Source organism: Ostrea edulis, chromosome 1 (genome assembly GCF_947568905.1).
Source record: "Ostrea edulis chromosome 1, xbOstEdul1.1, whole genome shotgun sequence".
NCBI classification, from domain to species: domain Eukaryota; kingdom Metazoa; phylum Mollusca; class Bivalvia; order Ostreida; family Ostreidae; genus Ostrea; species Ostrea edulis.
In genome coordinates this window covers 101,827,051-101,850,687 of record NC_079164.1, presented here as the reverse complement: position 1 = coordinate 101,850,687, position 23,637 = coordinate 101,827,051, and the positions used below count along the sequence as shown (strand labels likewise).

At 35.2% G+C, this 23,637-nt stretch overlaps 2 protein-coding genes across 2 annotated transcripts; both read left to right on the top strand.

Moving 5' to 3' along the window:
* The first annotated feature begins 8,371 nt into the window (after nucleotides 1–8,371).
* LOC130048490 (ice nucleation protein-like) lies at nucleotides 8,372–10,042 on the top strand. Its single transcript, XM_056145336.1, has one exon. The coding sequence runs from the start codon at nucleotides 8,372–8,374 to the stop codon at nucleotides 10,040–10,042; it is 1,671 nt and encodes a 556-aa protein (XP_056001311.1).
* A 3,815-nt stretch (nucleotides 10,043–13,857) lies between these two features.
* On the top strand, nucleotides 13,858–21,681 carry LOC125669469 (solute carrier family 25 member 36-like). Its single transcript, XM_048903991.2, has 7 exons — nucleotides 13,858–14,018; nucleotides 15,426–15,638; nucleotides 16,089–16,166; nucleotides 17,742–17,842; nucleotides 20,200–20,266; nucleotides 20,379–20,638; nucleotides 20,734–21,681. Exons 1-7 carry the CDS (start codon nucleotides 13,969–13,971, stop codon nucleotides 20,925–20,927), a joined length of 963 nt encoding a protein of 320 aa, XP_048759948.2. The 5' UTR covers nucleotides 13,858–13,968; the 3' UTR covers nucleotides 20,928–21,681.
* Nucleotides 21,682–23,637: the final 1,956 nt, after the last annotated feature.

The window sequence follows — 23,637 nt, the reverse complement described above, 5'->3', positions numbered from 1 at the left end:
ATCAGTATCATAGATAAGTACATAAATAAATGTACATCAGTATCATAGATAAGTACATAAATAAAAGTACATCAGTATCATAGATAAGTACATAAATAAATGTACATCAGTATCATAGATAAGTACATAAATAAATGTACATCAGTATCATAGATAAGTACATAAATAAATGTACATCAGTATCATAGATAAGTACATAAATAAATGTACATCAGTATCATAGATAAGTAATAAATAAATGTACATCAGTATCATAGATAAGTACATAAATAAATGTACATCAGTATCATAGATAAGTACATAAATAAAAGTACATCAGTATCATAGATAAGTACATAAATAAATGTACATCAGTATCATAGATAAGTAATAAATAAATGTACATCAGTATCATAGATAAGTACATAAATAAATGTACAAAATGTTATGATAGTAGATGACACAAAACGCTATAAAAACAGTAGCTACTTAACTAGATAGTTTTGTCCACATATATATTTATTCATTATTCAAATATATCCTGCAATAACATTGCATATTTTCTCATGACATGTATATATGTAGTCAGCAAAACAAGTTATCATATTACCATTTATACCCCCAGAAACGAAGTTTGGGTGGGTATATTGGAATCTGCTGTATGTCCGTCTGTCTGTTTGTTTGTCTGTAGATATGATTTTGTCCGTGCATGCGCTAAGAAACTAGCTCATGAATTTTTCTGATTTGTACACTCATTACTCACCATATAAAGATGTGCACCTGATATTATAATATTGATTGGACAATCTTTCTTCAATTTACAGGTTTTCATCTACTTAATCATGGATTTCGTCATTTTCAAACTAAAACAAGTATATCTTAAAAATCCATGAAGAGATGTAATTTAAACGTTATAAATACATTGTTCTTAGGCTGAAGATATACATTTCCTATTTTAAATTAGAATATTTAAAGTATTAGTAAGTTATACTAATTTCTATTTTGTTTAAAAAGGGAGGTCTCTTTGTCTGGAGAATAATTCAAAAACAAATTAAAAGGTTTGAATCAGACCTTTTACATACATTTTTTATTAAAGTAAAATAATATTTATGTACCGTACATTATGATTTATAGTGAATGTATCAATATTTTTATTTTCTATGTATCCATTTTCTGTTGGCGTGGGGGTGTTCATACTCTAGCAATTTTTAAACCATGTACCAAATTAAGAAAAATGATAATAAAGAATTAAATTCTCTGAACATCCTATCTATTGGTGTAGTGTTTATATTGAGCATCACCGGAAATCTTATAGTATTTGATTGATTCATTGATCTTTTTAAACGCAACATTTTCAGTATAAATAAAAGAATGTATTAGTTGACCATTTGATTAGACATCGTCTGGTTTGTTGTAAAACTTATACGGTACCAATTTTGATGCACCAGATGCGCATTTCGACAAATAATGTCTCTTCAGTGATGCTCAATCTGTTTTTATCTAATACATAGTGTGCCCCGCGGGGGGTGGGGGGTATTAGTCCCGAAAGGACAGTTCTACTCTGATTTGACATAAGCCATATCAATTCATCTTTATTCAAAAGCGAGGAGAATTTCATCTTCTACAAAGTATGAATTACGAAATAGCTAGAGCCACAAAAGGTCAAAATCGCCCCCATTCTTTGAACTCAATAAAATTGTCAAAATTTAATCTTTTGACAATGTACTTCATGAAAAACTAAGCTATAGCACGATATTGCTTCCTTTGATGGAAAGGGCTACTTGGAAAGTTGCCTTTGTATAACGTTGCATCGGCAGACAAGATATAACTTAATTAACATGGACGTGGATTGTCCCAAAATTCCGTAGACAAGCGGTGTTTTAAAAAAAAAAATATCTAACGTCACTGAGAAATTAAACTTTTACAACATGAAGAGCAAACCGTTTTCAATTAAAAGATGGAAAAAGTTTAAATATTAAAATTAACTAACATCGAATAGAAAAAAATTCAGGTTTTTCATTATAGGTAATCATAAAGCGGCGCAGTGTAAAAAAAATATAGCGATTCAAAATAATTGAAACGAAATTACAATCGCTGAAAAAACATTGTTCATTTCATTTCATATGTTGTACATTTTTATAGAGGAATTTTGTTTAGATATTCATTTATATACCTCGAAGAGTTTTATCATTATGACGAAATATTTATATGAATTATGATATATGGGTCATTTTCAAAAAATCGTCTTCCTTACGGATATGGTATAAGTCATAAATAATAACTCTAATATTGTAATTTTTGCATTTTTATTTAAAAACTTGACTGTACAACCCAAACACAAAAAATAAATTGACCCATTTAGAAGAAATAAAGGATTTTACATACAACAGCTGAATAGTGTGTCCCTGGTGTAACCACAATAAAATTTAATAATTTTTTTATCAAACAAAATATTCATTCATCTTGTGACATAATTATGCTAAAGATATAGAAAGTATGCGGCATACGAAAGGTTTTATGTGTACAAACAATATCTTTGACTTTTTTTGTTCTGTAGTTAACTCAGCCTCAGAATTTGGCAAATTTGACTCGATATATAGTTCTTTATTTTGGACATACAAGAAAATTACACACTGACACATTTCATAACTATCTTAAAGAATTATAATTTGTAATACATGCAAGGTGAAGATAACGAACAGTGATCAATCTCATAACTCCTATAAGCAATACAAAATAGATAGTTGGGCAAACACGGACCCCTGGACACACCAGAGGTGGGATCAGGTGCCTGGGAGGAGTAAGCATCCCCTGTTGACCGGTCACACCCGCCGTGAGCCCCATATCCTAATCAGGTAAACGGAGTTATCCGCAGTCAAAATCAGTGTGCCAAGAACGGCTTAACAATCGGTATGAAACACGTCAGACAGCATTTGACCCAATGCGAGGTTGTATTGACGAACTAGATCGTTATAACGACCATAGAATTTGCGAAATACTGACTTTAATTGAGACTGTTGAAATCCCTGTACCATCAACTTGTTTGTCAGTAGCTTACCTCGATTTAAAAACTGACTATACCCAGAACAAGCTCTTGCATATCGAATCAGTTGAGATATATAAACACCATATACAGGTGATAATGGAATATTGCTACATAAATATGGGAAGTTGACGATGGAGAAGCTCGTGTCAGTTTGCCGTTAATGTCTACTTTCAATAAAATATCTAAGTATGAAGCAGAAGTGGACGACTCTGTGGTGTCCTTTATTTCGAGCTCACAGGGATATATAAAATCGACATATGAATGAAAGCTATCATTGTTAATAGACAAAACGTCATCGATATATCTAAAAGTCGAATTGAAGGTCACAGCGAGAGATTTTTTCTTCTCACGTAGAAGTTTTTGAATAAATTCTGCTTCATATGAATATAAAAACAGGTCAGCTAACAAAGGAGCACAATTCGTGCCCATGGGAATTCCAACAGACTGTTGGAAGACCTGATCACCAAAGACCACGAAGATATTGTCAATAAGGAACTCTAGCATTTTTTTGTATTTCAATTTCAGAGTACTTGTGCGTGGAATCAGAGTGGTGTTTAACAAAGTAAGTTTTTGAATGATTGATCACTAGATAAGAATAATACATATCCAAAAATCGAGTTCATTAGTGACCAATAATCATAAGAAAATTAGTATTATTGCCATGTGACAGGAGTGACATCATTGTAACACCAGAGGCACGACCGTAACAGAAAGGACAATTCTGATATAAAAGTTCCCAATATCAAAACTATCAAATGATAAATACATCATATAAAGTTTATGGTCATTTTGTACATAGATCAACAAACTCATACAACATGGAAATCCAATATCAATTGTTCAAAAAACAGTTCACGAACAGGGGCTATTCTTTAAAAGCTAAGAGGGACTACTACTCGTGCAAAGTTGAGGAAAGTGGCAGAAATCTTAAGCAATTTTTCAAGTTTACCAATAACTTTATAGGAAAACAACAGCAATCTCTGCTACCGAGTACTTCAGCTGGTGTTGATAAACAAGGTGGCTAAAGTCGGAGTTGGTCTTCAACAAAGCCAAGCCGATAGGTCAGACCTTCTTGATGGATGGGAAATTCACGGGAGAATACATATTTTCCTGTGAAATCTTACAACTGTGGTCGAAGTTCATTCAATAATTTCAAAATCGGCAGACAAATCATATGAGCTGGATCCGCTCTCCACCAATCTGATAAAACGATGCTTCCTGTAATAACATCTATAATTAACGTACCCCTCTCTGAAAATTCAGTTCCTTCCAGCTTCAAGGGACAGTTATAAAACCGCTGCTTAAAAAACAGGACTAAACAATGAAAATCTTTCAAACTACAGACCTGTTAGCAATCTCCCTTTCATCTCTAAAATACTTGAAAAGGTGGTGACTAAAAAATCGGACAATCATTTTGATTTGAATTGTCTCTGTGACACAATGCGGTCAGCACACAAACAGCAGCGTTTATAACGGTCATCTGTTGTACTCGTCATTCTGGACCGGCTGCTGAATTTGATGTTATTGGCCATCGTATCTTACTGGATAGACTCCACACAGCTTGTGGAATACAGATGGTGCCATAGAATTGATCCATTCTTACTTAGACGAGCTACGTCAATCTGCATGAAAAGATGAAGATAACGGACAGTGATACATCTCATAACTCTGATAAGGAATTCAAAATTAAGAGTTTGACAAACACGGACCCTAGATACACCATAGGTGGGATCAGGTGACCAGGAGGAGTAAGCATCCCCTGTCGACCGGTCACACACGCCGTGAGCCCTATATCTTCATAAGGTAAACGGAGTTATTACTTTGTAAAGGAGGACCAAACAATCGGTATGAAACACGTCAGACAGCATTTGACCCAAATGACAAGTTGTTTTGGCAAACTACATGTAGATCGTTATAAAGACCATAAAATTTGTGAAATGTTGACTTTCAACGAGACTGTTGAAACTCCTGAAACATCAACTTGTTTATCAGTAGCCTGCCTCGATTTAAAAACTGATCATATGCAGAACAAGCTCTTGCGTTTCGGATCAGTTGAAGAACATATACATTATATGCAGGTGATAATGGGATTTTGCTACCTAAATGTGGAAAGTTGACGATGGAGAATCTGAAGTCATCCTGTTTGTCATAAAGTTGAGTTGTTAGTTTGCCGTTAACATTTAAGTTCAATAAAATATGTAAATACAAAGCAGATGTGGAAGACTATGTGGTGTTTTTTATTTCCAGTTTATTGAGATATATCGAATTGACATGGGAATGAAAATGATTATTGTTAAGAGATGTGAAAAATTCTCGAAAGGGGCTTTAAACAAGATAAAACCAACCTTTGCTGTGCTAATCTAGCATATCAATAAGGATTCATGCAGCCAGATACGATTGCCGTAATTCCCTATGTGGACTACCAACCCTCGCACCGATACTCGTCCAAGGCGTGATTCCACGCACAAGTACTCTGAAGTCGAAAATGAAACTATGCTGGAGTTCTTCATTGACAATTTCTTCGTAGTCATTGGTGATTAGGAGACGTATGCATAAAAATTCTTAAGTCCTTAAAAGTATATATTTATACGACTCCTGATCTTCAAACAATCTGTTGGAATTCAAATGGGGACGAATTGAGCTCTTTTGTTAGCTGAGCTGGGTTTTTTTTATACTCTTATGAAACAGAATTTGTTAAAAATTCTATGTGAGAAGAAACAAAATCTTTTTGTGGCCTTCAATACAACATTTAGATATATCAAAATAGATATTTTATCTATTAACAGTAATCATTTTCATTCATATGCTGATTCGGTATATCCCTGTGAACTCAAAATAAAAGACACTACAGATTCGTCCATTTCTGCTTCATACTTAAATATTCTATTGAAAATAGATATTAACGGCAAACTAACAACTCAACTTTATGATAAACGGGATGATTTCAGCTTCTCCATCGTCAACTTCCCATATTTGTGTATCAATATCCCATTATCACTCCACATGGTGCTGATTCGATATGTAAGAGCTTGTTCTGTACAAACTTGAATCTAATCTATGCCTGGAAGCTTTCATGCAACTTTCCACTTTTTTCACCCATTTCTTCTTGATAAGATGGTTTTTAAAGACATTTCCTGAATATTCGCATGTAAAACTTTGATCCCTATTCTGTCCCAACCCTACCCCAAGGGGGCCATGATTTTAACATACTTGAATCTGCACTATGTCTAGAAGATTTCAATTTTTCTGTCCCAGTGGTTCTGGAGAAGATTTTTTTAAAATCCGTATACTTTTGCTTACAAAACTTTGATCCCTTATTGCGAATCCACCTCACCCCCGCACCCCACAGGCCATGATTTTAGTAAATTTGAATCTGCACAGTATATACAATATATATGTAAATTTTAACTTTTTTGACCGAGTGGCTCTAGGCGAGATTTTTTGATGACACCACTATTTTTGCAGTTTCATTTTTACTGTAGATTCCTTATTTTACGCGAGTACTTATAATCGCGAAATGACTCATGGACGTCAAATCGCGAGAAAATAAATTAACGAATGCTCTATTGATCAAGCGTGGGTAGGGTTTTGTTTTTGCAAGTATTTTAGTATTATAAAAATAAAAGTGAGAAATATGTTTCTCGCGAAATTACGCGATAATAAATTCCTCGCGTGTCTTATGGAATTTCCAATATCTCTCAATTAAAGGGATCATGGCCCTTCATTGGAACAGACTTGAATCCCCTTTGTCGAAGGATGATTTGTACCAAGTTCGATTGAAATTGGCCCAATGGTTCTAGGGAGGACAAAAATGTGAAAAATTTATGGACAGATGGACTGACAGTAGTCAGAAAAGCCCATTAGAGCTTTCAGCTTAGGTGAGCCAAAAATACTGTATGAAAAATGTTTTATTTAAATTTGAGTACTATAAGTTATCTTTCTTCAAAAAAGTCGGACACAGCTATTTTTATTAATCTTCTCTCTGTAACCCTTGGCTTGACTGAAAAATCTTTAGAAATAAGATGAATATAAAACCCCTTCGATGTAGGTGTTTGAAACACCTTTAGAGCGAGTTATCGAACCTTACTGAGGATAGGACTTTACTGCGCACATTATAAACGGATATTGTTACAGTGTAAATCACAACAAATATCTACGCTGTCCAATCCAAAAGGACTTTAAAACCCTGAGATATGTATGATAATAACCGTCAATATGCTTCATTGTCCTATTAACACCCCTCACCCACAAGGTAGACCCATACAGAGACAATGCAGTTGGACCGTGTACGTCAATCTCAGTCACTAAACATTTCTGGGTCTGAACTGATGAGATAGATCCGGTGATTGTAGAAGTCAGTAACAAGGATGTTACAGCGGGAGCCACACACCACGTCACACGGATAAAAGTCTTTATTCAGGTTTTGTCTGTGATATAGAGATAGAGATAAAGATTTCATAGAGAGACCTCAGAAGACCAAAGGATGACAGAATCACTATGTTACCCGTAGTCTCAGTCTATCAGATGTCCAATTCACAACACAAATATCATTCTGTTTGACTCTAACAGGTACAGTAAACAGTCTGGTCTGATAGTCCTCCTGGTACTCGTACTCACGAATGACGTCCCCGGTCAACGTCATCTGTCTCACAAGAAGTCTGCTGTGAGATTCTAATACAAAGGTTTCTGATTCAGTAGCTCTCAAAGTGACCAGAAGACCACCGTTGAATGACAGACTGATTCCTATCGGTTTTAGTGGACGTGTACTGACTACTGTAGAGACAGATCCCGACGGAGACAGACGGCCGATGGTTCTGTCCTTATTGTTAGTGAAATGAACATCACCGGTATCTGTCACACAGATGTCATGCACAGTAACATTGTGTTTCTGTTTCTTATTACCTTCTTTGTGGATATGTTCAATGTATTCCGGTTTTAAGAATCGAACATATCATTCGTTCTCACTCAACGCTTCCAGATTATTTACGGCCGCATCATTGTATAGAACTGCATGAGTTTGTTTCAGTAGCATAAATGTCCCCAAGACCAAACATTTGTTCCATCAAGGAATCCAATTCATCATCATCGAGTTCTCTCCATTCGAAGATAAATGAATACTCACAGATCTTTGTATCAACATCCACAGAAGACACCAGTTTGATTATCAGACATACTACTATTGTTCTCCTCCATCATTTTTACTGTTTTCACAAAATTTTGTTTGCCGTTTTCGTGTTGAGTTTTCAAACAATTCACCTGTTCACATCTTTCCATGAGATTGTCTCGCAGAGGTGTTTTTTGTGACGTTTCTTGATTTCTGTAAGTCTCGATATGATTTCATTAAAAATGCTTCCGTACGTTTTGTATGTCGCAGGCATTTTGATTTTCAATTTTTATCTTTCTGTCCATTCTCGGTACTTTCTCTTCCTTGATTGTCTGTATAAACCGGAAGAGTTGTCTCCTCCTTTGACTGGCCGCCTTGACTATTGTGACCCAGTTGTGATCTTTGTGGTCCGTTTTGGCACAGTCAGTGCAAATGAATTCATCACAGTCGGTACAAATGAATTCAATACAGTCAGTACAAATGAATTCATCACAGTCCTTACAAATGAATTCATCACAGTCGGTATAAATGAATTCATCACAGTCGGTAAAAATGAATTCATCACAGTCGGTACAAATGAATTCATCACAGTCGGCACAAATGAATTCATCACAGTCGGTACAAATGAATTCATCACAGTCGGTAAAAATGAATTCATCACAGTCGGTACAAATGAATTCATGACAGTCAGTACAAATGAATTTATCACAGTCGGTACAAATGAATTCTTCACAGTCAGTACAAATGAATTCATCACAGTCGGTAAAAATGAATTCATCACAGTCGGTACAAATGAATTCATCACAGTCGGTGCAAATGAATTCATCGCAGTCGGTGCAAATGAATTCATCACAGTCGGTGCAAATGAGTTCATCACAGTCAGTGCAAATGAATTCATCACAGTCGGTGCAAATGAATTCATGACAGTCGGTACAAATGAATTCATCACCGTCGGTAAAAATGAATTCATCACAGTCGGTAAAAATGAATTCATGACAGTCAGTACAAATGAATTCATGACAGTCAGTACAAATGAATTCATCACAGTCGGTACAAATGAATTCATCACAGTCGGTACAAATGAATTCATCACAGTCAGTGCAAATGAATTCATGACAGTCAGTACAAATGAATTCATGACAGTCAGTACAAATGAATGCATCACAGTCAGTACAAATGAATTCATGACAGTCAGTACAAATGAATTCATGACAGTCATTACAAATGAATTCATGACAGTCAGTACAAATGAATTTATCACAGTCAGTACAAATGAATTCATCACAGTCAGTACAAATGAATTCATCACAGTCGGTAAAAATAAATTCATGACAGTCAGTACAAATGAATTTATCACAGTCGGTACAAATGAATTCATCACAGTCGGTGCAAATGAATTCATCGCAGTCGGTGCAAATGAATTCATCACAGTCGGTGCAAATGAGTTCATCACAGTCAGTGCAAATGAATTCATCACAGTCGGTGCAAATGAATTCATCACAGTCGGTACAAATGAATTCATGACAGTCAGTACAAATGAATTCATGACAGTCAGTACAAATGAATTCATGACAGTCGGTAAAAATGAATTCATCACAGTCAGTACAAATGAATTCATCACAGTCGGTACAAATGAATTCATCACAGTCAGTACAAATGAATTCATGACAGTCAGTACAAATGAATTCATCACAGTCAGTGCAAATGAATTCATCACAGTCAGTACAAATGAATTCATGACAGTCTGTACAAATGAATTCATCACAGTCGGTATAAATGAATTCATGACAGTCGGTACAAATGAATTCATCACAGTCGGTACAAATGAATTCATCACAGTCGGTACAAATGAATTCATCACAGTCCTCACAGAAAATACCAATAAGTTCACTATGTTTGTCACACATCGGTAGATGTTCCTGAGGAGTCCCCAATCACTCTCCACCATTTTCTTTAATCAATTGCAATGCACACACTCCTAATCAAATATTTACTGTATTCACGTGGTTTAAATTTCGCTGCAGAAGCGAACGCTGAAGTAGTCTGAAGTTGTTGAATACGCTACATATTACACATAGAGACAAGAATGAGAAGAATACGCTACATATTACACACAGAGACAAGAATGAGACGAATACGCTACATATTACACATAGAGACAAGAATGAGACGAATACGCTACATATTACACACAGAGACAAGAATGAGACGAATACGCTACATATTACACATAGAGACAAGAATGAGACGAATACGCTACATATTACACATAGAGACAAGAATGAGACGAATACGCTACATATTACACACAGAGACAAGAATGAGATGAATACGCTACATATTACACACAGAGACAAGAATGAGATGAATACGTTACATATTACATATAGAGACAAGAATGAGACGAATACGCTACATATTACATATAGAGACAAGAATGAGACGAATACGCTACATATTACATACAGAGACAAGAATGAGATGAATATGCTATATATTACATATAGAGACAAGGATGAGACGAATACGCTACATATTACACACAGAGACAAGAATGAGACGAATACGCTACATATTACACACAGAGACAAGAATGAGATGAATACGTTACATATTACATATAGAGACAAGAATGAGACGAATACGCTACATATTACATATAGAGACAAGAATGAGACGAATACGCTACATATTACATACAGAGACAAGAATGAGATGAATATGCTATATATTACATATAGAGACAAGGATGAGACGAATACGCTACATATTACACACAGAGAAAAAAATGAGACGAATACGCTACATATTACACACAGAGACAAGAATGAGACGAATATGCTATATATTACATATAGACAAGAATGAGACGAATACGCTACATATTACACACAGAGACGAGAGTGAGACGAATACGCTACATATTACACACAGAGACAAGAATGAGACGAATATGCTATATATTACATATAGACAAGAATGAGACGAATACGCTACATATTACACACAGAGACGAGAGTGAGACGAATACGCTACATATTACACACAGAGACAAGAATGAGACGAATATGCTATATATTACATATAGAGACAAGGATGAGACGAATACGCTATATATTACACACAGAGACAAGAATGAGACGAATACGCTACATATTACACACAGAGACGAGAGTGAGACAACTATACAGTGCCGTGTCATATTTTACATAAAACATACATTGGTGGGTAGGAGGCATAACATAAAACTCGATTTAAAAAAAATCGTTTTTCTGAACGTGTCACAGTTTGGTTTATACAGTTTGATGATAAGAAGGGCCGCTCATTGTGTTTGTCAATGTACATGGGAGGCACGTATCATTTATATAGGATTTTATGAAATTTATTACTGTTCTCTATGCTCATTGTGAGAAGCAGAATAAAAACAACAAATTACTGTTTTGCTAGCCATCACATTTATCGGTTAAAGGATTATGAAAATTCTGTTATCTTAATTATATAAAAGACGAATTTTATTTTATATTTATGTGACCTTTGAGGCAATTACCTTATGCAATGAAATTATTATATCTTTGCATACTGATCTGGACTAATGATTACTCCGTTTACCTGGTCCCAAGACCAAATAAGAATAAAATTAAGTCAAAATTTTGATTACTTATTCTAAAACTAGCACAGATTTGTTTTAAATGCTGGTTTATAAAACACGTATACTGAAAATTTGTTTATGAAAATTATTTCACAAAAGTTAGTTGGATGCAAAATTCAGACTTAGGGCCAGAGGAAAATAAGGGCTCACGGCGGGTGTGACCAGTCGACAGGGGATGATTACACCCCCTAAACACCTGATCCCACCTCTGATGTCCAGGATGGTGTCCTACTCTTACTTTTCTATTCTTTATGGAAATTATATGAAATTGATCGGTGTTAGTTGTCTTCATTTTTTTCATCAAAAGTTACCATTTCAAATACTTATTCAACCATTCCGTCGAGAGTGCTAGAGATATGTGTATAATTCAGTGAAATATTTGATATTATTTTGAAAATAAAAACGATCGAGACTTCATAATAACTTAAATTGATGAGTAGAACATGTTTATTCAAATTAAGGGCCTTCAGGGACATGTACAATTTTAGCAATTCATAAGATTCATTATAAATACATTCCCAAACCAAGGTCCCCCGGGGGCATGTATAGTGTTAACAACAACATTCACTATTAAAGACATGATACGATGTGTATATTTATGGATGTCCACATGTACATCGGTCTGAAATTGGACCATGACAACAATAAATGAAAATGCACAACACAACAACACTCATAATCTGAGGATGTCGCCCACTTGCCCCCCCCCCCCCCCCCCCCCCCCCCCCCCCCCCCCCCCCTTGGAAGCTCACGGCTGCATTTTCATAAATTCCCTAGCTTAAATATGAAATGGAAAGCTTGATAAAACCCTGTACACGTATTTATAACCAAGTTTTGCTCACACAATACATTTTAAATAGAAACATCTTGGGTTAAAGACCACCCCCACTAACACCCACCCCTCTGAATAATTTAATTTTTTTGTTCCTTTGTTGTTGTTGTTGTTTTATTGGTTTTTTTCGGTTGTTGTTGAAAATTTCTTTAATGCATGTCAACATTACAATGTCTTGCATACGTACCCCATCAGGGACAATTTACACCTTTTTTAATACATGAGAGTAAATGTCTACGTGGATGCCTTGATACCGCCTCTTTCAAAGCTGATATATGCGAAAACTTCTGAATATTCACCATTGGTACCACGTGGTCAATGCTGTTTACTGTCTTAGCTCGAACTTTCCGGTCTAGTTAGCATGACCGGTGGATGTCCGACCGATATATCGGTGACTGGACGTTGCACGAGTTTATTATAAATAAGTGGCACGTGACGTAGAACTTGTTTACCTTTCGCCTTGACTCATAAGCATGGAAAACCCCCACGTCTGCTGGGGAAAAAAAAGTATTTGCCAAAACAAAAAAAATTAATAATAATAATAACCCCACAAGAGCTTACAACATCAAGGCAAAGTCTAAGTCTATGAATAAAGTATTATAACACAATACAATGGAGCAATCACCGCTACAGCGGGAAATTCATGATAAGATATTAGATCTATCTATCTGTATCGATATCAATATTGATGACATTTACAGTGAAGACGAAACATGATTAATATCAAATTAAGACCGATATAGTGCTAAATTATGTCTGTTTCTATTAGGGCCTATAAATTTGCAATGTTCAAAGGCATATAAACGATATTGATTACTGTGGGGTTGGTTTTTTTTATGCATTGCTAGATTTGATGGCTAACTCTCTGAATTCATCATACAGAGCAATTGTCTTTGTTTTCCTTTGTCATGTGCTTCTGTGATTTTGGACTTTGTCAATGTGCATCCTTATGCTCCTCTGGGGACCCAAATTCAATTCAATCTATAAATATTCTATTCTATTCTAAATAATGCTATATTTATACATGTACTTGTTTCCCAATATTTCATCTATCATGATAATACTATGTTCATACTGTATGCATAAACCGTAGTTTACACAAATTTCTACCACAGAATGTTAAATCCGCCAACAAGATAATATTTGTAAATATAACCCAACGCATGGGGAAAAATTCCCAAGGTCAAAGAGCCATGTGCTCGGCTATTTAAATCCAACCAATGGAAACGAATACAAAGATGATTTTCATTGGCTGTAATGTAGGTCGATCATGTTTCCATCTCGTGCACGTAAAATTTCGACTTGTTGAGTTGTTTCGTGTTTGTTATCGAAGAAGAAAGTCGTGTTTAGGACAACTCATGGATATGACGTTAGATAGAGGAATTTTTGTGCATTTAGTTGCTGGAGGGTAAGTTAAAAAAGCTATTTTCTATTTCTTTGCGAAGTTCATGTAAAAACCGGTGTGCTCTGTTATCTTTGCACGCCATGAAATTTGTAAACAATACTTGCAGTGCTTGCGAATAATTAGACTTGCAATAAAATTTAATCATACTATGCAAATCATGAACTAGACATGTTTACGTTTACTAACTAAGGTTCCTGAGTTAATTTTTGAACGGCAAGTGTGCGTTAACGCACGTATACGTAATAAGGTCGTGCTATGACCTCATAATCACTTATTCAAGTGCACTGGGTCAGTCGGCGGCGCGGCGGACCTACATTGCATCGTAGTTTATTTATATCTATTAAATTGGTTTAACTATCTTATCAATAGTTAATATTACGACGATGTAATATTTGGGTGTATTCAGAAACGATATTAAAGTAACCTATTACATCATATTAGATTTTTATAACCATTAGTCAAATGGTTGCGTAAGATTTATAATTATGAAAGACAACCTACTGCACAACTTAACCTTTAGGTGAGGAAATGGTTTTATTTTATGTCTGTTGAAGCGCAACTGTTATGTCACATTGTAAACACAGAAAAATATTGCCCCCAGGCAAACTTCGTGTTACCAAACCGACAGTATGGGGTCCTTGGTCTTTCGAGGCAGAAGAAATAAAATTAATAGGCCGATAGATCTTTAACATTTTCTTAACAACTTTTTTTCGTAGAATGATTAATTATTTGATATTCAACATGTATAGTTTTTAGTGAAAATGACATTACATGCATAATGCATTGTGTATTAGCCTCCATTTGTCCCATATCTTCAATGTTTATATGACTCCCGACTCGACACCCCCTGCCCCCTTTCCTGCAAAAAAAAAAAAAATGTTGTCTTCATCTCAATTATGTATGAATGTTACAAATCAAAAAAGAATTGCTATTGGTAGAACAATTTTGGCAATGTTAAGTATGTCACTGGGCCACGATCCTTAAGCATGATCACACAATACTTAATACACAAGGATAATGTTGAACAAAATAGTGTTGTGAATGAAGATATTTAAATTGTACACAAGTAGGTTCGTAGTACTTTTAATGCAATTTGATTTTAAATGAAATGTATTCGTAATTTTTATAAAATGGGTTCAGAGGATTAAAGATTGTCATTTAAGGTACATGTATTTTGTAAATACACAGGTGGTGTGCAGCCGTTAATATAAAACCAATATTTCATGTGATAAATTGAAAAGACTATGACGGTCGTTGTTGATATATACACAGTAGGTTGTTATGTTAGAATATACAACTAACTTAAACTAGACTGGCAACTGTACAATATTTGCCTGGAATTTATCATTCGAGTTGTTGCAGTCATCTGTCACCTGGACTTTGATGTTAGAAATTATTTATTTTTTACAGTGCTGGAGGTACCGCAGGAGCAGTGGCAACCTGTCCCCTGGAGGTGGTGAAGACACGCCTTCAGTCCTCCTTGGGAATGTCCTTAACAGCCCATCCAGCATTTCGCCTGTCTCACAACACAGTGCTGGCCCACACTGCTGGCATTCACACCAGTCAGGGGGCAGTTTTCCCCGTACTGAGGTCACAAACAGGAAGCCTGCGATACTGTTTGGCGTAAGTTATGCATGTCATTGTTGTAAATTCAATTGTACAGCATTATTTGAGTATTGAATTTGAAAAGCATGTCACATAAATAACAGAGAAGTGCTGGGTTTTACTCAGCTGTAATATTTACTTTTCACATGAATAACAAGAGAAGTGATGGGTTTTACTCAGCTGTAATATTTACTTTTCACATAAATAACAGAGAAGTGCTGGGTTTTACTCAGCTGTAATATTTACTTTTCACATGAATAACAGAGAAGTGATGGGTTTTACTCAGCTGTAATATTTACTTTTCACATGAATAACAGAGAAGTGATGGGTTTTACTCAGCTGTAATATTTACTTTTCACATGAATAACAGAGAAGTGCTGGGTTTTACTCAGCTGTAATATTTACTTTTCACATGAATAACAAGAGAAGTGATGGGTTTTACTCAGCTGTAATATTTACTTTTTTCAGACATATCCTGGAAACAGAGGGTGTTCAGGGACTGTTCAAGGGACTAGGACCAAATCTCGTGGGTGTAGCCCCCTCTAGGTATTGCTTGTGAAATGTACATAAAACAAGTTATAAATGATATGCAGATGCTTGTTGTGTGTTCAGCAACATCGATCAATATTAAATCATCCTGTAAATATTAGAGCCATGATTTAGTGGCATGCTTGACATTTATTTTTGGACAAGTTGTATGCAATATTAATCTGAAGTGAAGTTTTCATTTGATGGTTGCCTCTACTTCTTTAAAGATATCTACCTTAGATCTGTTACTGAAAGGCGTCTTACAGAAACATGAAATACAAGTTCCCAACCTATTCCGTCTTTGTAGCATGTTAAGATATGTTTCAGGAAAAAAATTTCAGGACTATTGTCTGTTAAATCGTTTACTTAAATTATCACTTTTCATTGTTTTAATCACATTACATACCCAACAAACTAGATAGTGATTCCTTTTAATGAACATATGAAATTGACATATCAAAATTGATGCTTAATAGAAATTAAAATACACATGGGATTCTGTGGTAATTGCTCTGACTAATAAGCATCACAACAAGTTACTGAATTGCATGGGAAAGTGAGAAATTTACATACTGATGTAGTGTGTGGGGAAATTAGCACATTGGAGCTCCAAAGGGTTATTTGACAGAGTAAACAGCTGGAAATGTAATTGTATGAATGAATGTTTTCTGTCTGTTTTACAGACATATTCACTATAGAAATTTGACTAAAAATATCTCGGACACAGAGAAGGAAATACTAATGGTTGTAAACAATACAATCTTGTAATAGTACACCATTCTAATAATAAAATCAATCATGTGGAACATGGTAAACATATCAGGATATACAGTTTGGCATGGTGCCTATTACTTTGGCACATCATATAGTGGAAATTTTCATGGTATTTTTAGCCTATGGTGCTCTTCACATAAGTCATATTCTCCCAATTAAACAATGATGCTTATAGAAGAAATAATTAGAAATAGTATTATATGCATTAGTCCTCCTGCCTTGACCCAGTTTCACAGCTCTTTACCTTTACTTGAATGAGGTAATTAATGTGTGAACAAACGGTCTGAATAAGATTAAAGAAGAAAATGTCCAGAGTCTAGTGGTTCAGATTAACTACATATACATGATATTTTTACGGTGTGGCCCTGCACAGAAGTTTAAAACATTAATAAAATGCTAGTTATATAATAAATTGTTAGTAAAACAGTTTAAACTTCAGATTTGCACCAAAAATGGCTGAGTATTTTGGCAAATAAAATGAACTTTACTTTCACATGTGTGTGCCCCCCCCCCCCCCCCCCCCCCCCCCCCCCCCCCCCCCCCCCTTCAGAAATCCTGGATCTGCCACTGACTCTTAATACAAAGAATTCATGCTCACAGCAAAGTAATTCTCATTCCTGTAGTTTTAAAACATGGTATAAACTGATTGGCTATGACACAGTACATTTATGACAAATCAGACTTGTTTGCCCTCAGCACTGTTATTCTGTATTACGCTATTTAATCATGTTAAACGTAACAATAATTGAGTAAATTTGTATTTTTGTATAGACTCCTACCTGACAATTGTATTTTTATTTTTGTTGTTGTATCTTTCAGGGCCATTTATTTCTTTTCCTATGCCAACATGAAGACTTTTCTCAACTCCAGGATCACTCCAGATACACCAGTGGTCCATTTCTTCTCTGCGTTAGCTGCAGGTAACAATTTGTGATGCATAGAATTAAGTTAAACATGAAAAGTTTGTGCTGTTCTTTTGCAATTCCATTTTCTCTCCAGTTTTGGGTATTTCTTGTTCACCTTCATTGGTCGGGAGTAGTGGTTTTAGTTATAGGAGAGCTGATGTTAAGGTCCCACCCAAATCACATTGATCTCATGAAACACCTGATAATAATAGTATGCTGTATTGTGTATCAAAATGTTTGTGTCAAAAGAAAGCAAATACACCAACCAAATGACTCAAATCTGATGTTGGTGCATTTTATTATAGAAAATGATGTCAAAATTGCTTTATTTAAAGACGTAAATGGAATAGAAATTTTCTGCTTCCAATTGTAGTCATTCAGATCATGTATTGTCAAAACTTATATTTAATATTATTATGGCTTATTTTTGTTTTGAAATATATATCATTTACATTACAATTAAACAATTGCCTAGGGATAGCTCTTTTGCCAAATCTTCAGCAGAAACTATTTCATGCACAATCAGTGAATTAGATTCATTATCAGCTTCTCCATTTATATTTTCAAAAAAGCACATTTGGCATGCCCTCCATTTATGCTGAAAGAAAAATATTTCAAGTGTTGGTTGCATTCAGAAATGATTCTATTTCTAGAAGTTTTATATCATTTTCATTTAATCAGAAAATGTAGCATCAAAATTGAGCTGCAATGAAGACAAACATTTTTTATGTATTTTGTGTGACTGACATTAAGCAATGAGTTGGAAATTTCATGGGCTAGATTTTGTTGAAGATATCAACCCAGTTTGACTTCAGTGGAATCTTAAAGATGGGATCACTCATTATAAGCATTTTACACAGCTAGATTGTAAATTGTTCCCGAAAACAGGATTGCAAGGCTCGGTTCTTTAATTGAAAGACAATAACATATATCAGTTATTACTTTTGCGTAGTCCAAAGTAAAAAATTACCAAACATTATTCTCATTGTCCCATCTTATAAGCACATTTAAAACTCTCTGATTTTACTAACCCATCACCAGACTTTGAAATTACGAGACAGTTTGTTTGCATCGGACATGAGATGTATCACATCCCACACACTGCTCAACCCATGTCTCTCTTCTGTATCTTGGCATCAATATAAACCCACCTTTCGCTGATTGTCAGCTGAAACACTAGCCATGGTTTTTATTTGATACCGACTAACAGTAATGCTACACAATTCGATTGGATGACAGCATGACTCGGAACTTTTATGACAGTGATTTTCAGTATTACACAATAGTAAATGAGTTGGAACCTGCTCTTACCACCGGACATAAAAGGAGTGTATCATCATCTAATTTGATGGGGAAGCTTTTTATAAAACTAGATGATGTGTGAATTTTCAATCATGCAATTGTTTTCGTGGCAGCAAATCCTAAACATAAGCTTTTTCAGATGGATGCTGCAGCTTTCAGTAGAGAAAACTTCGTCAGTACGCTAGAGTACTGTCCCTTGGGTACCGTCCCTTTTCTTCTCCCTCGCCAGAGGGCACTATTAACAGAGGGTACTTTAAAGGTACAGTAATGGTTACTTGGATTTTGGCTCTATTTGGAATCTTTTTCCATTGTGGAGAAGTGCTGCAACATTGATGCCTGGATGTGTGATTTAGTAAAACACGGCTATAGCGAAGCTTTAGGACTAGCTAAAAACAGTTTGTGATAAGCAAACTCTGTTATATCCAATATCAACTTTGTCATTTTCCTCTCAAAGGGCAGTAAATATCACTTCGCAATAAACATGAATTTTTTATAAGTGTGTTCGTTATAAGCGTGTTTTACTTAATTCTGTAGGAATGAAAAATCAAAGTACGGACATACATAATTAAGGTATAATCCCGAATTAGCGTAGACTACGCTATAGGAATATTTCTACTCAGTAGGAATATTTAATCATTAAAGTTTAATGAATGACAGTTTACAGGGTTATATTGTTTAACTTCAGTAATGAAAGGAAACTACCTGACGATAGAGTAAGCATTCAGGCATTGGTTTTGCACATTACAAAACAAAAACGAAAAGAATGGGGAAATCTGTAAAATTACCGTCAACTGGATAGGATGGAAGTAGGGAAATTCTTGGAATAAAATTCATTAACACTGCACCATACATAATACATACCGATTATTGTATGCATACAAATCTACATCAGAAATTTATATAAATTGTACAATGTATGTTTTGTTTGTTTGCATAAATGTAACCTGATATACACTATGCTTGAATATATATACTCCTGTTTTTGTTTTTGTTTTTTTAAGTTGTAATGGACAATGTCAGGAAGACAATATGATTTAAGCTTGAGATGTAAATATTGGATTATTTTTCAGGTTTCACATCGTGCACACTCACCAATCCTATCTGGTTCGTGAAGACACGAATCCAGCTTGATCAGAAGTAAGCAGTTTTTCTATGGTTGAAAATTTAAAAGGGCTTTAAAAGTCGGAAATTAAAGGAACTTAATAGATTGATGTCACTATATAATTTTCATACAATTTTTGTGAATTAGGAGGAACAACCGGTTGACGGTTCGAGAATGCATCCAACAGATTAACCGACAATACGGACTGCGTGGATTCTATAAAGGAATTACAGCCTCCTACTATGGCATGGCTGAAACGGTAATTCACTTTGTCATCTATGAGGCCATCAAAGCTCAGTTACAGGAGCGGTATTCTGGGGAGAGCACCACCTGGACAGACTTCCTACGATGTATGGTGGCTGGAGCAACCTCTAAAACCATTGCAACATGTGTTGCTTACCCTCATGGTAAGAGTTGAAAAAAAAAATTCTTTCCACTTTGTGATTGTTGATGTATATTTCTTTTATCTATTCAAACAAATACGCATTTCCAAATTTTTCAGAGGTAGCACGCACAAGGTTAAGAGAAGAGGGTACAAAATATCGCTCATTCTTCCAGACCCTAATTTTAGTGTACAAAGAAGAGGGTCGTCCAGGGTTGTATCGAGGAATCGGGACTCAGCTGATTCGACAAATCCCTAACACGGCTATTATGATGGCCACATATGAGCTAGTTGTGTATCTCTTCTCAAATTAAATTAAAACCATCAAGGACACCAAACACTCTGTGATAATTGTCCAGCAAGCAGGATTTCATTCCAACCCAATGGATGAAGGGATGTGCTTGACAATAAGCATAACCACCCAGAACATGGAACACTGTTTGTGATTGTCTTCAAGACAAAGATTCCATTCCAGCCAGTCGGATGAAGGATCATGCCTAGCATGCCTTTCCTGTGGTCATGTGTGTTCAGATCTTACTTTGTGCCAAATTGAGTTAGTACTATTCTGAAGCTAGTCATGTTTGAATGGCAACATGTTGGGAAGAAAAGATTACATGTTCTCATGTGTAATTTGTATGAACTATTTCCTGATGTGACTTGTAACAGATTGTTTCCTTGAAGGATTATGTTCTTATCACATCGAATGTGGTTTTAATGGAACTACACTATTGTAAATTAAAAGGCATTTTGTTTTGCTCAGGATAAAACCCACAAATCCATAGACTGCTGACACTCTTTGATTTTAAAGTCGCCATGAATATTTGTTTGGAATTAGTACAATGATAACACCATGTTGTTTTTTAAAAACTCTTTGGAAACTGACTGTTCATGGCAATATATTATAAAGGACTTCATGTGTTTCACTCAGGAAAGAAATTACCTGTATAAATGTATTGTCTGTTTCAATTCATGATGTAGAAATAGATTGCAGCATAGCATTGTTTCTGTGATTTATTTGTAACATTACATGCTGTTAACTCAGTATTTATTAAAGTTTGGAAACTAAAACTGGCTGTGTGTTTATTTCAAATTGAAACAGGTTGGAAATAACAATTGTGGAGCCATGAAAGCACCAACATTTAGTTTGTAAATAGACAGGATGACCTTGCACTTGGTGTCAGAATTAGGTAGATAGCCAGATTTGGCCGATTTCTAAAGTCGGGATCCAGGTCACAAGAATTGTTCACCTGTATTCTCTATCCTTATCAGTGTTGTGAATGGACTAGGCTGTGCAGGGCCTCCATGTTCAGGAAAGAAATTAACTGAAAGGTTCTGTACTGCAAGTCTAGACAGGTCTGAAGAGAATGCATCATATATCTAGTGTGGAGTGCACCACTGGATTTCATCATTAAGTTGTAAGGAACTAAAGGCTAGGCTCTTGATTGCAGAAAAGTAGCTCTCTGAGAAAATGTTGCAACAGATCTGTCATCTCTGATCTGTCTTATTTTCTTGGAGAGCTGCAGATCTGCATAATAATAATAAAGCCTTTATCTAGGATTACATATTAAGTGGTACCACTAGTTTTTAACATGGTCCTGCATATAGCATACATACAGATATTGGTAAAATAAACACAGATTAAAAGAAGTGAAGTATGTTAAGAAATATGAATGTAAATAGGTACAAAATGAAGCTTGCATGTAAAAAGTATGGTGATGATCTAAGATAATTTCTCTTAAAACACACTACACTTGTTCAGTCTCTTGTTACTATGTATCTTCACTCAAGGTAGCTGCAGAACTGTAGAGCTCTCTAAGAAAATATTTGGGCAGGTCTGTCCCTGTATTTTCTTGGAGAGCTTGGACAGTTCTGCAGCTACCTTGAGTGACATTCTATATTGTGCTCCCCGAAACGCTGAAAGATCTTGTTTTCGCCCTGGGTACATGCAGTATATTTGAATTGGAAATTCTGGTTTGCCTCTGACTAACTTTTGATACAAATTTTAAAAACATTTAAATAATTTGGCATTAATCCATGTAAAATTTCTATTGACAAAATAATCTGATAGAGGCAACCAGTTGTGTAAACATGACACTAGGTGCTGTTTCTTCCTGGTGATCAGAATTACCCTTGCAGCTCATTTTTGCAATATAAAAAGCTTATTTACATTTTTAGCATTTCTTGGATTGCTCCATATAGTGCATGTAAAATGTGGAAAAATCGTAGATTATATTAAAGATCTTCAACAGCGCATCGTTTGACATAAAATATCATTTTCTTATTAAAATGCCAATTCTCTTGGAAATCTCCCTTGTTTAAAAGTGTTTCTATGACTTTTCCAGGACAAAGTTTCATCAATAATTACACCAAGTAATTTTGACTCTTGAACACATTCTATGACATGCATGTGGTTATTTACCTGACTAAATTTAATTTCCGATTCTTTGATAATTTGTGTGCAGATCCAATAAGCATGCATTGAGTATTAGACAGATTTAAGTTCAATTTACTTTCCTTAATCCACATTATACTGTGCTGAAATCTTCACACGCACATCTTTGACTCTGAAAGTGTTTTCCAGTGCATGCAGCTACAAGGATCTATGACAATGCTTGCCGTGTCTAGACATCAACCTACTTTAAAATGTTTCATTGTAGGAAGTGCATGCGGGCAATCAAGCAGAACATAAAGAAAAGGGCACATGTATATATATATTCACGGCATTAATGAGGATGTGCAATTAACTGAAAGTTAAATCCATTGATTTACTCACTTTATAGTTTTAAAGCAAACTTTGTGAGTGGATCAAAGGATCTAATTTTAATTGAATGATGCAGAGTCCTTAAACTTGACTTTGACTAGTATTGCATTTGGACCATTATACTAAATTAATAATGTTGTGTAGCCCAACTAGGATTTGTCCAGACTGATGTAGTACAATAAGCTATATACCCATGAATCAATTCTTATGACAGTTGCTTATATTTACCTGTATTATATCACTATATGAATATAATGACTGGT